Source organism: Columba livia, chromosome 1 (assembly GCF_036013475.1).
Source record: "Columba livia isolate bColLiv1 breed racing homer chromosome 1, bColLiv1.pat.W.v2, whole genome shotgun sequence".
NCBI classification, from domain to species: Eukaryota; Metazoa; Chordata; class Aves; order Columbiformes; family Columbidae; genus Columba; species Columba livia.
Window position 1 is genome coordinate 142,624,340 of NC_088602.1, and position 12,867 is coordinate 142,637,206.

The 12,867-nt window shown below is 39.2% G+C and overlaps 1 protein-coding gene across 1 annotated transcript in view; it reads left to right on the forward strand.

Moving 5' to 3' along the window:
- The first annotated feature begins 4,871 nt into the window (after positions 1–4,871).
- The window catches only part of VWF (von Willebrand factor), a 146,842-nt gene continuing 138,846 nt past the window's right edge, over positions 4,872–12,867 (forward strand). Inside the window, exons 1-5 of the mRNA XM_005510516.3 lie at positions 4,872–5,010; positions 6,049–6,103; positions 6,896–7,054; positions 8,536–8,638; positions 8,727–8,935. Coding sequence (XP_005510573.2) covers positions 6,049–6,103; positions 6,896–7,054; positions 8,536–8,638; positions 8,727–8,935 — 526 coding nt within the window. The 5' untranslated portion in view covers positions 4,872–5,010. The remainder of the gene's footprint in view (positions 5,011–6,048; positions 6,104–6,895; positions 7,055–8,535; positions 8,639–8,726; positions 8,936–12,867) is intronic.

The window sequence follows — 12,867 nt, forward strand, 5'->3', positions numbered from 1 at the left end:
GCTTTCGGTATGTCTTTGCAACATATGCAAACCAATGAGGCTTTTGGATTTTCAGCTAACACCGACTAGAGTAGAGCCACTGACTTCAGCAAGGACATACCGATTGGCACCAGTTGAAGATATTGTCCTTTAGCTATAGTATTCTTTGTGGAGACATTCCAGGGTCATTGTACTGGAGGGGGGATGTGTTGCTTTGATGCTGTGCTGCAGATCACTGGGCTTACAGGATGCAACTTAACTCCTAAGCCCCCATATCAGACTTCTACATGGCAGGTTTTTAGTCTTGTGGTCTGGCAGCTACTCTGAAGAGCTTTATAGAGGGTAGCACTGAAAATCATTGCTTCAGTCTGTAGAGACTGAGGTCCTTTAGGCTTGGATGACTCAGAAGATAACTCTGGGGAAGTCTTTGTAATTGGAAATCCCATAAACTTGTGACCAGGAAAGGAGTTCAGCTGGTAGTAAAAAGGATTATTTGTGATACTGCCCTTGCCTGGTGGGTTGCATAGTCAGGAGAGAGACTGTCTAAGTGTTTGTTTTGCTTTGTGAACTTCCCAGCTTGTGGAAGAATGGCCGGAGGCTGAGGGGTTACAAATACAAAATATAGGTGTTTGATGCCTCCCATCCTCTTTCTGAGGAGTGTCTTTCTTTAAACTTTTTATCATTAACTGTGCTAGGAGAAACAACTGGGCACTGACAACTCCAAAAATGCATAGAAACCTCTGCAGTTCATATGTAACTAGAGATAATGACACTGTTTAGTTTTCCAAATAGGCATTCTGGGTGTTTCAGAGAAATGTACTCTGCTACTTCTTGCTGAAATTTATTTTACACGGCTGTGTGTAACAAATATTGTCCCATTTGGGCAGAGGCCACAGGGACAGATCATAGCTCTGTCTCTTGTGATGCAGCTTAGCCATCCATTTTGCCATGCTGAGGAGTCTCTGCATGACAGAGAATCATAGAATCATTCTGGTTGAAAAAGACCCTCAAGATCATAGAGTTCAACCATAATGTGGCTCTAGCACTAAATGATATCCCTAAGAACCTCACCTATGTGTCTTTCAAACAGCTCCAGGAATGATGACTGAACCACTTCCCTGGGCAGCCTGACAACCCTGCCTGTGAAGAAATTTTTCCTGGTACAACTTGAGGCCTTTTCCTCTCATCCTACCACTTGCTACTTGGGAGAAGAGACCAACACCCTCCATGCTACAACCTCCCTTCAGGCAGTTGTAGACAGCAGTAAGGTCTCCTCTTAGCCTCCTTTTCTCCAGGCTAAACAGCCCCAGTTCCCGCAGCTGCTCCTCATCAGACTTGTGCTCCAGACTCCTCACCAGCTTTGTTGCCCTTCTCTCTCTCCTATAACTCAATGTCTTACTTGTAGAGAGGAGGCCAAAACTGAGCACAGTATTACAGGTGGGACCTCACCAGCACCGAGTACAGCGGCATGATCGCTTCCCTAGCCCTGCTGGCCACACATTTTTAAGGAAAGTTTTGATACTGAACTTCGTTGAAATTACTTATATAATTTCCTTAAGAAACATAAGTTTATTTTACAGCAAATGCATGCATCTTTCAAATAGTCTCAAAGAGATATTTTGTGTTGCTTCCACAGCCTAATCTAATTTGCCATTTCCTGAGCTCAGAATCAAAATTCAGTGTTGCCAGAGTTTAGTTTTCCAGTTTACCTACATGAAGGTATTTTGTCTGTTTTTTTTTCAGACCCTGTATGTTTCATCACTGTTCCTCTAAGCAGCACTGCAGGTTTATTAACACGGGCACTTTGCATACCTATTTATTTGTGTAACAAACCCAGTGACAAATGCAACGTGCTGTTTAACGCCTTGGTAAATTTATCACATAACTATTAGGAAACATCGGACTTGTTACACATGACCTAGTATTTGAACAAAACAATGAAAAGTAGTACTACTGATAATTTTTCTCAGAAGTCCTTCCTATTCCATTCCAGGAACTGGCTATAAGGAGCTTTCCAGCAACAGTGCATAGACGTCTGTATATTTCCTCCTTTGCCTTGGGTGTATTATTTGTAAAATTACATATCAGATCTACCCAAGCATCACTAAGCTAAGCTTTGTATTGGAACAATGTACAATATCAGCCAATAAATGTGCTCTTTAATTGTAATTTCCTTTTTTCTTTTTTTTTTTCTTTTTTTTTTTTTTTTTTCTGGAGGGACCGGGGGGAAGAAAGTGGAGCCAGGAGGGAAAAAGGAAGTTTCTTCTTTAGGTGCCTAGCTCAATTAATCTTCTCTGTTATGTCCCCCAAAGTCCCTTGCACACTTAAGAGGTGTTGTAATGTCTGGTTTATCTGAACCATCTATTAAGCATTGGCAGTGCGAGTCACAAAGTGTCCCCTGGTATAGACCAAGGCTCTGATCACACAAATGAGCATGTGTGGACTTCAGAGGCTTAGTCCAAGCTTGGTAATCTGCCCTCCTGCAGCCTTCTCCTCTCCCAAGCACTGTTCAGTGGGCTCAGACTTCCTTGTGGCTTGCTCTGTCCCTCACTGGTACTCCAGATAAAGCTTGTCAGGGTGTGAAGGCAGTAGCACAAAAGATAATAAGGGCAGACCTTGGCCATCCATCATGGTTACAGATTAAACAATCCTGTATTGTTGAAGAACTGGCCCCTTTTAATAACAATTGTAAATAAATCACTAAGGAACAAAACCAGCTTATATTTTCAAGGAATATTTTGAGGGACTCTGTCTTCTGCATGTGCCAAATAAAAATGCATGAATCAAAGCTATGTGTTAGATTTAGATTTCCAAGAGGAAATTATCAAATTAAGAGACTTATTTGGGGCTCAGGCACTAAAAGGATTAAAACTGAGAAGAAGGCAAAAGATCAGGGTGATAGATCTTATTCCCCAGAGAATGAATAATATTGAGATTCCCACAATGGAAGGTATTGAGAACATTGCTCTGTAACTGCTAAGGTCCAGGCGCTCAAAGTTATGCAGGACCTGCTGGAAGTTGGCAGCTGGACCTGAAAGGAGAGAGTGATTCCCAGTCAACACTTCCTACAAAACCAGAAGAAGTGGTGAGACTGAGAGAAAAACAAGAGGCATCTTGCCTGTTCCCTCTACAGTTGCCCCATATCTGCTTGTTGTTCAGCTGTAACTTCAGCCTTGAAGGCAGTTTCATGGGAAAGGTTTTTAGCCCTTTTCTACAGAGTCACATCAGGTTTAGATTGGGTAAAACCGTGACCTGCAGATTTTAGCAGTCAGATCTTCCATACTTCCATAGCTTCTGCTATTGCACCCTCTAATACAAAAATGACAAAGAAACAGTTTTTGAAGCTTTGGCTTGCATATTTTTTCCCATAGATGTTGGTCCTTTGCAAATGTAGAGGAGCACTTCGGGCAGAAGCTGTGGGGGGATACGTTATTGTCCTTTATCTGTACTGTACTGCAGTAGGGATTGCCCATGCTGGAGGGATGTCTATGGAGCACAGTAAAGGCTGTGACTGTGGTGAACACCAAGTCCACCAAGTTACTGCACATGTGGGGCATTTTCTTGTCTGTTCCCCAGGATCTTTGCAGCTGCTGTCAGCTGTGGACCTTGCGTGACCATGAATATGAGTGGGGCAGATCTTTCTGCTGCTGGAGCAAAAACAGGAGCATCTGGCTGAGAATATCCTGATGGTAAATGTTCATTTCAAAATCTTGTTTTCTGGCTTTTCCTTTTGAAAAAAAAAAAAGAATTTGGTCTTTCTTTCTTTCTTTCTGTCACTCAGTCTTGTAGTGCCGCTCTATAGCTTTTTGACATGCAGATGTCATGAAGAGTTCATGCAAGACAAAGTAAGTATGGCTAGTGGTTTATTATTTGTATTGTTTGTTACTTTTCAACCTAGGCAGACTCATCACCTAAATTGTCTCAAAAATAATCCATCGCCATTCTGTGAGTATCAAAGGCAGTCATCTGTAGAAATCATAAATTGCCTGCAGGAATAAATGATGATATTACAATGTGTTTTGTTTTTTTTTTCAATGTCATTTGATTTTTTTTTTTTTCTTTTTTCTAAGAACTGTCTGCTAGGATTATAGTCACTTTGTAGTCAGAACTGCTTGTGCAGAAGACAAACATGCCTGCTGGGGCCTCCCAGGAGGCATATTTTTATTGTTTCATGTTATTTTTCCTGGCTTAAAGTAAGGACCTGATTTTGTGAACCAGTGGCAAAATATGATTTATGTAGAAACATGTTGCCTCCTAACCCCTTTGTTGTTATTAGTAACTAGTGAAAATACAAAGCATGGGACACTGAGAGTAAAGTACAATGTCATCTGCTCTGCGTTTTTTTTGCTCAGTGCTGCACATATTCCCATAAAGTTTGTGCCCGCCTCTTTAGATAAGTATGTACATGATTAACCCGTTACCATGTGTTGTTTCAGAGGGTATTTCTATAAACATTTGCAAATTCAAAGGCTGAATGTTTTGACATAATAGCATGTGGCAAAATTCAAATGTATTTGTACCTGGAGAAGAAAAGTGTATCTCTGCTATTGCTGAATTTTTTCTTCTTTACAGCAGTTGTTTGCAGGAAAAAAATACTCTCTGGTCTTTGAGGCATGGAGCATCCTACTATTTCTCATTAACAATAGTCTTCAAAATAAATATGCTGCCTATTGGCTCAGCCAATGAGATTTGTAACCATGCACATGCAAAATATATTTCAAAGACTTATCTGTCATGTAAGTTTTAGAAACTATTTCCCTTCATTGTAACTTTCTGACACATATGGCTACTGATTTACACGATAGCAGTTTAATCTATTGTCTTGAGAATCAACCGGATATGACGTTTGGTCTTTATCTTTCCTTTTAAATGAACAAGAGTTCCTGGCTTTTGCAAAAACAAGAAATTTCAAACCAAAGCCACTCCAGTCCTGTCCTGTGAAGGAACATGGAAACAATGGTGTTGTAGGCTACAGGTGGGAACTGGAGGAGCTTCTTGTTCGTGTGCAAGAGGAATCTCACACAGAAGAAGGTACGTTCATTTCTAATTAAACAAGTGATAAAATTATAGAGGAGTATATACTGGCATATCTCACTGATTGTATTATTCTTTGCTAGTGGCACCTGTTCTATTAGAATTAGGAGTAACTTCAAGTCTGTAGCTTAGAACTGACTGGGAGATGGCAGGGGATGAAGAGAAGGGCTTATATCCTTTTTTCTTTGCTGGCTTTGTAAAAATAAAGGGTTAACAAACAAAAGCAATATCTGATTTCGTCACAATAACACAGTGTATGCACTAAAAATACACTAGCAAGTGTGTAATCTGAGAATAATGCCTATTGTTTTCTTTACCATTATTTTGTAGTCTCATTCTCATGCTGTTGCCACTTCTTAGTTATCTTGCAGAAGTAACAGCTTTATGTCAGAAAGCAGGAGACAACACTAGAACTAATTTTGGTGAATAGAAGTTTTCACCCTGGGTCTCTAATCTCTGCAGTTTCCTCCCTTTACTACTCGCCCCTTATCTCAAGCATATTATCACTCTGAAATCACTGAAACCAGTGAATTATAAGCCTGTGATTATAACAGTCTGCCAGCCAGTCCTTTTCCTTTTGTGGATGTTTGAGCAGGATGCAAATCTTGCACAATAGAGGTGACTTCTATTGGGACCAAGTTGGCCGATCCATTCTGGTGTGGCTCTTCATGTCAGGTTGTCTGATAAATAATGCTGTGTGTTGAAGGGCTTTGTGTGTGCAGTGTATTCACTTTGATAAATTAGGATATGTGTTTATGTGGGGTTGCAGTTTCTGTGGAGGTACCCCACATTTCCCTGCAATGAGAAGTGAAAATAGGAAGAAAGAATAGTTAATCTCCTAGATTACCTATTTAAAGAACATGGGTAGGTAACAGAATTACTGTGAAAGTCTGCATGGATTACAGCTTTCTGAAATGTTGTAGAACCTCAGAAATAACTTTATAAAGAATGGGTAGAAAATGGTGAGTTATGTGAAACAGACTAAACACCCCAAACTAAGAATGTGCTTACCTCTCTCTTGGTTTTTTTTGGCAGATGCTCTTCTTGGCAGTGCTGCTAACAAACCTACTGCTGACCACTGTAATATCAGGTAGGAAAACGTGTTTATTTTCTGGTGCCTAGGAACTAGAATAAGTTTTCAGTTTCTTCTGTAAGATTTTTTTTTGCCTCTTTTTGTCCCTCTAATCCTGCAATTCTAGGACAGGCAATAGTCTCATCATGCTGATCATATTGCTAAAGCTTCTCCTTTTGGCTCTTTGCACTGTGTTGAGTCACAAAGACTGTGAATTTGGTGATGCTTGGATGGACAAACTATGGGGCTTTGCTACTGCCCTATTGATTTTAATGGGATTACAGGTAGGCAAAGTTTATAGCATCATAGAATTACAGAATCATTTTGGTTGGAAGAGACCCTCAAGATCATACAGTTCAACCACTAACCTAACTCTGGCAATTAACCATGTCCCTAAGAACCTCATCTATACATCTTTTAAACACCTCCAGGCATGGTGACTCAACCACTTCCCTGGGCACTGTGTTCCAATGCCTGACAACGCTTTCTGTGAAGAATGAATGAATGCATGTCATTCCTTAAAGGATCAGGACTGAAATTATCCATGCAGGGTTTGGGCCAGTAGAAATAAAGATAAAAAGCTATTTTGCTAATGCATATAATAATAATAAAAAATAACAAAAAACCAACACACAATCAAACCTGTGCTTCATCCTATGGACTCTGATGCCAGGCATACAGTCTGCCTAGAAGCTAGAGCTAAAGGTTTAGGACATATAGTGATCAATGGCAATAGATTGCATCAGAAAAATTCCTGAACTGCAAAATGAATGTTTTACATTGCAAGTTACATTGTGTTTTGATACCCAGGATCATCGGATTCTTTACTTCAGGAGTTATCAGTTTCCCGTTGCAGCTTTTTTGGGAATGATCACATCAAAACTTTTGATGATTCTTTCTACAATTTTGCTGGGGACTGCAGTTACCTCCTTGCTGGGGACTGTCACAAGCGCTCCTTCACACTCTTAGGTGAGTCTGAGCAAGAAACCAAAAGTAACAAATTCAAAATATTCTAGGGATGTAGTGTTGCCCTTGTGTTTGGTTCTGTCACTAAGAAGAAAAGACAAATAGTGTTGCCCTTTGTGAGATAGGAGGGACCACTGAATAAAAGGATCTCAGGCTGTCTTCTGAAAACAGGATTATTTCTGAGGAAATTCTGCCACTTTGGCTTCTGTTATCCCCTGGTAATATAGTTCGTGTATAACTAAACTGACAAGAAATGGAGATTTTCTTACTGGCTCTTCCAAAAAGGGAAAGGGAGACCATTTTTAATTTTGAATTCACTAGGAGAATGTGGCTGTTAAAGCTGAGTACAGGAATAGGACCTGCATGAGAATGTAGAACTAATTTTACCTGCATGCTAAATGCCCACAGTAAGATAAATCGCATCCTACACAACAAAAGGCCTTTGAATTAGCATGAGACTCTGCAGCATCATTCTTGGAGATGGGCAACAGAAGATATGAGAACCAAAGCCATATGTTACTTTCATACCGAACACTTTTGGCGGATATTCATATTTTAACTAATAACTGTTCTGTATTAATCATAATAGTTTAAGATGACTTTTTACTGACTGTAAGTAAATTGAAGTAAACTGATGCCGTCACTCTGAAAAGGAAACACATATCAATTTAAATAATTTTCTTCCTCAGCTTAACTAGCTTGGTGCAACTTTTTTGTATGTAGAAGAACCTGCCAGCAGATGTGAAATGTGAATTGACTGAAGTATTTTATGTGATCAAATAAATCTTAAAAAAAATGCCATGAGCTGAGGCTTTATTTCTTTGTTGAGCATGTAAGCATGGCATAATCTATTTTTTTATTACTATCTCAGTACATGTGCGTGGGTTTGTTTCTGTTTTGGATACCTGTCTGTGAAGTGCAATCTTGATTGCTGAGTAAAGCGTATAGGTCTGGGCAAAGCTGGCTACCTCAGAGCAGAAGGCCCGGAGCAGGTGGTGCATTGTGCAAGGACCTGCTGTAAAGTCGTAACTGGACAATGGGCAAAAGCAGAGAAAGGACTATTTCTGTACCCCTCCACCCTCTTCTCTCTCAGAGCCTAAGAAAGTGGTCTCCATCTCTATGTGTTATTCCTTTTGAAAAATTCAGGATGAGTAGCCCCCTAGTTGAATAGCCATTATTAGCATTCACTCTCCTGTGGCAACAGCTCCAGTGTGGATGGTAGAATGGAGAATTCACTGTCTAGAGAGAGTAATGGGGGCAAGGTGAGTCCACAACTAGTGCCAGATCATGCACCTGCCAGTGGTTGATGCAGCCCTTATCTTGGGACTATCTATGCATTTCACATTAAACAACTATAGGATAAAATAGATGGATGGCTCTCAAAAAATGTTAGATTATATACTCCCAATGCTGCTATGTGTACTGACAAGTTGTTCTCCTGAGCCTCAGAACTAACAATATTTGCTTATGTTTCATCTCTTCAGGTGACTACAAGGATGGGGAAAAAATTGGTGTCTCTTTGTATCTTGGAGAATATTTCAACCTTCACTTCTCTTTAGATGGAAATGTGATGCAGGAAGACAAAAGGTACCTGTGGGAATGACAAGTATTTCAACAGAAAACCCCCAATGTTTTTGTGTGTCATATTCTGAGAAATTCTCCTCTTTCTTCACAGGGTTTCCATACCTTTTGCTTCCAATGGCATTTTTATAGAGAAGGAGGCAGGTTATTATAAAATATTCAGCGATGAGCTTGGCTTTGTGGTGAAGATTGATATCAGTGGGAATATTCAGATACTCCTTCAAGAAAAGCACTATAATAAAACCTGTGGGTTGTGTGGCAACTTTAATAGATTTGCTGAAGATGACTTCAGAACTCAGGAAGGTAAGATTACAACTAATTGTATTTTAGTGTACACTTTGCACACCTTTCCTGATGGGTGATTCAACAAACATTTTGCTGATCCAGCAAAAGGTTTTTACCAAACCTGTCAGGTGTCTCATCTTGATGTGCTGAAAAGCTATCTGACTCAGTTCTTTCATCTCCCTTTCTCCTGAAAGGGAGTTGCTCTTACATTTCATTTCTGAGCAAAGGCCAGAAGTCTGAATTCAACACTTTTGAAAACCTTGAATTATTTTACAAAGATAAAGCTACAGGCTAAAAAATGTACAATATAGTGTGTGGGGAGGCTGACTAGGAGAAGACCCAGCCACAATGATATGAGGAATACTCATTGATTCAACTTCTGATTTTTCACAAGTTAGACAAGTGGGAGTAAGAATAGATAGTGTTGCAATAGCAGAATATTAAATCCTGGGCATTGTTCCTGGCAGGTTTGTACTTGGATTTGGCATGGGATTCTGTTCTCTAAAGTGGTTACAGTTAGTGACATTTCCCTGTCCATATGGGCTGTTGGGCTGGAGGTGTGCCTTATATCACAGCAAGTCCTAATGCAAGGGAGAGATGAGACAGCTTTTGCTTCTCTATTCATTTTTATGGAAAGTCTGCCAGTGTGGGGGAAGACTAAGAGCTCTGGAAAAGCACTGAATATGACTTTGAAGGACCAATCTTGATTTGTGGTATTTCAGAGTGTTTTTTAATTCTTAGCACTTATCTGAAGAGAAAAGGCTTAGAGTAAAGTTAGTTAATACATCAATTTATTAATCAATAATGTAAAGTATGTATTAAAAATAAATGACATAAAAAATAGAAAGGGAAACAAAGCAGCCTGGAGAAAAGCCTGGCAGTGGTCCAGATATGTGTCTTACTAATGCTTGGAATACATAAACATAGCTTCAATGTACAGAAAAAAAAATTATTTCATGGTATCTTAGAGTGATTGATCAGCCCTTCAGAAATGTAAATAATAAGAAACAAACTTGGCTCACAGAGTTGCTTGGTGGGGCTTGGATACCTTGATGTCTGAATGTGTTGAGGTCTGAAGTTCACATGTTTTTCTTGAGACAATAAATATGAGTGCGGCTATTACAGAAAGCAGGAGCAAAAAAGGAGACTGTATTGCCTTGCACTGCTCCAATGTAGAGGATTCCTTTCTGCTGCTCATATTTAAACTTGTTTCATGCTGTAGTTGTTTAACATGCCTGAGATTGTACCTTTCCTCTCAAAAAACAAAGGAGTGCTTTCACAATCACAGGTTTCTGAATGTAATGACAGGGTCAGTCCTTGGAAGAGCAGAATGTGGCAGAGAACACCTGTGTTCTGTGGCATGGCGTGGCATGACCCCTGACTTCTGTAACCTGCATGGACATACAGATCTGTCCTTTTAGCCTGATTAATAGGACTGTATCTCAGCAATTCTGCAGTTTTTTTTGTTTTTTGTTTTTTGTTTTTTTTTTTACTCTGATACAATAGACCTTTAATTTTAACCAGTTCAGAAGGAATAAGAATTAATTAAGTTTGAATTTGTCGTATCAGTGAGGGACATTACTATGTCTACAGGTTGTTTGTCTTCTGACCAGCTCTGCTGGTAGGGTGGTTCATATGAGCTCTTCTTATCTTTCTCCAAGCAAAATCAGCTTTTGATTAATTCAGACTTTAAAAAAAAATGAACAAACAAAACAAACCTGCTGAAGCTAACTTCTACATAGGCTGCAAAACAAGTAGCTGGGAGAGGTAATATTCTTTAAATGGAAGATCTAGGCAGCCTTTTGGTAGCCTATGAAGCAGTTTACACCTTTTTTTTTTTTTTTTTTTTTTTTTTTTTCTTCTTCCCACTTCTGTTTTTATTTGCTCTCCATTTAGCCTGATTAGATCTCATAAAGGTCAGCCAAACCCAGGATGTGAGCTTGCTGTAATGACTTAGCGATATGAGGTGAAGCACAATCTTAAGGTGAAGCACCTGCTATGTTATTGGACATTATCACTTACAGCAAGTAAACAAAGGAGACATGAAGGAAAGGGTGTTTAAACTTAGTAAACAGTGTGTAATTGTTTTTCTTTTATCTTGATATATTCATGCTCATGTTCTATAATCTATCCAATTGTGCTATTGCCATAGCTCTCTTATGACTCCTAACTGTGTTTTGGTGTGTAAACTGAGAAATGATAGTCTGATGGATAATACACATTGCTGCTGTACACACTTTTGATGCTCAGTTACTGAGGTCCTGGAGGTCTAACTGATGTGATTCAAGCTTTGATACCCTAGCAAATTAACATAGTACTGGTCGGACACAGCTTTGAAGGTATTGGTCTTAGTAGCTCTTGGACCTCCAAAAAGCAAAAAAAAAAAAAACCAACCAAAAGCCCCAAAACAACAGTCTCCCCAGCAGGTTTACAGAGTTACAGGCACACTTTTGTTCAGACAGAGAATGGGGTGCTGGGCCACTCTTATTGACATAGTTGGTTGATAAACTAGTTCATCCTGCAGAGAAGTGCTTATGTCCTGTTAAGACTGACAAACAAGATTGAATACATTGTGTGTGCTTGCTTGTTCCTTGGCTATAGCAGTGAAAACAAGCCAGCTGCCTGTTGGGAGTTTGTTCTGACACTTTGAGCATGACTATTAATGAAATAAAATAAGAAATTTCTCAGAAGCTTTTCAGGGTTTTTTGTTTGTATTTGTTTTTCCCCTGGATCTTAATGGAGTTAATTTATTCTCTGCTTTTTCTTGCTATTCCTGTCATTTATAGCCATTCTGTGAATGCTTCCAAGACTTTGTAAATGAACAGGCTCTGCTTCCTGACACGATCATACACTTCTAACTGGTTGACAGTCTTTGTTCATATCAGAAACATGAAGTTGAGTCCTTTCTAGATGCTCAGATGGCAGCTTTCAACCTGTGGCATTTTAGTGTCAGGTGATCATTGTCACAAGCATTTTACAACTGGGGATCCAAAACACAGGCTAGAAGAGATGACTTAAATAATACTATGGAGGAAATCTGACACAACATGGGCGATTTGATCCTGAAATCTCCTCGAGGCATGCACATGTGAACAAGTGGCCAAAACCCCATAGCATTGAGGCATGTTAGTGGTTGAAAGGCATACTCTTACTTTGCAGAAAGTGTAAGATAATTTCTCCCCAGAAACAGAGGCTGCAGCACAAGCTTATAGAGCTTATTTGCATGCCCATAGCCTCAGACTTGCCTAGTACGCTTTTCGTTGAGCTGTCCCACAGCTATATAGTTGTGATAGGCGCTTGGATGCCTCGATCATCATTAAGGTTTATTTGTGCAAAGGAACTTACTGAAGTTCCATAGAGGAATATTAATCCACCATTTTGCTATTTTTGCATGTTATATGTTCTTAGAATTATGGAAGGAAAAAAAATAATAACCCAAATTAATCCAACGTCCCATTATGCATTTCTTGGCACTGGCAGGAAGCATGTTTCTGGGAAACTGTCTCCAAATTATGAATACATTAATGACAAAACAATAGCCATGGCTAATCTTGAATAAAGGCTTGATATTCTGAGCCTGTTCTAACAGTCATTAACATACTCCAGCCTTTTAAGCTGCTGAAATACAGAATAAGTGATGCCACTGGGCAGCAAATATTGGCCAAACAGATAGAAGCAGACAGCATCTGTAAGGAAAAATTTGATGTTTCAGGTAATGTTTTAATTCAAGAAGAAGTAAAAGATATATATAGTAGTGCAGATATATATCTATTTTCTCCTAAAAAAAAAAATCCCCAAAATTTTGATGATCCCAAAATTCATATCTCTTGGCATTTTAAAATATATCTGCAATTTGATTTTAGGCAAGTTTAAAGTTTTGTTTGGCCTAAGTAAATAATCTAATTTTCTTTCTTGCATTTTAAGTTGAAGGCAAAGGGGATAGATTCACA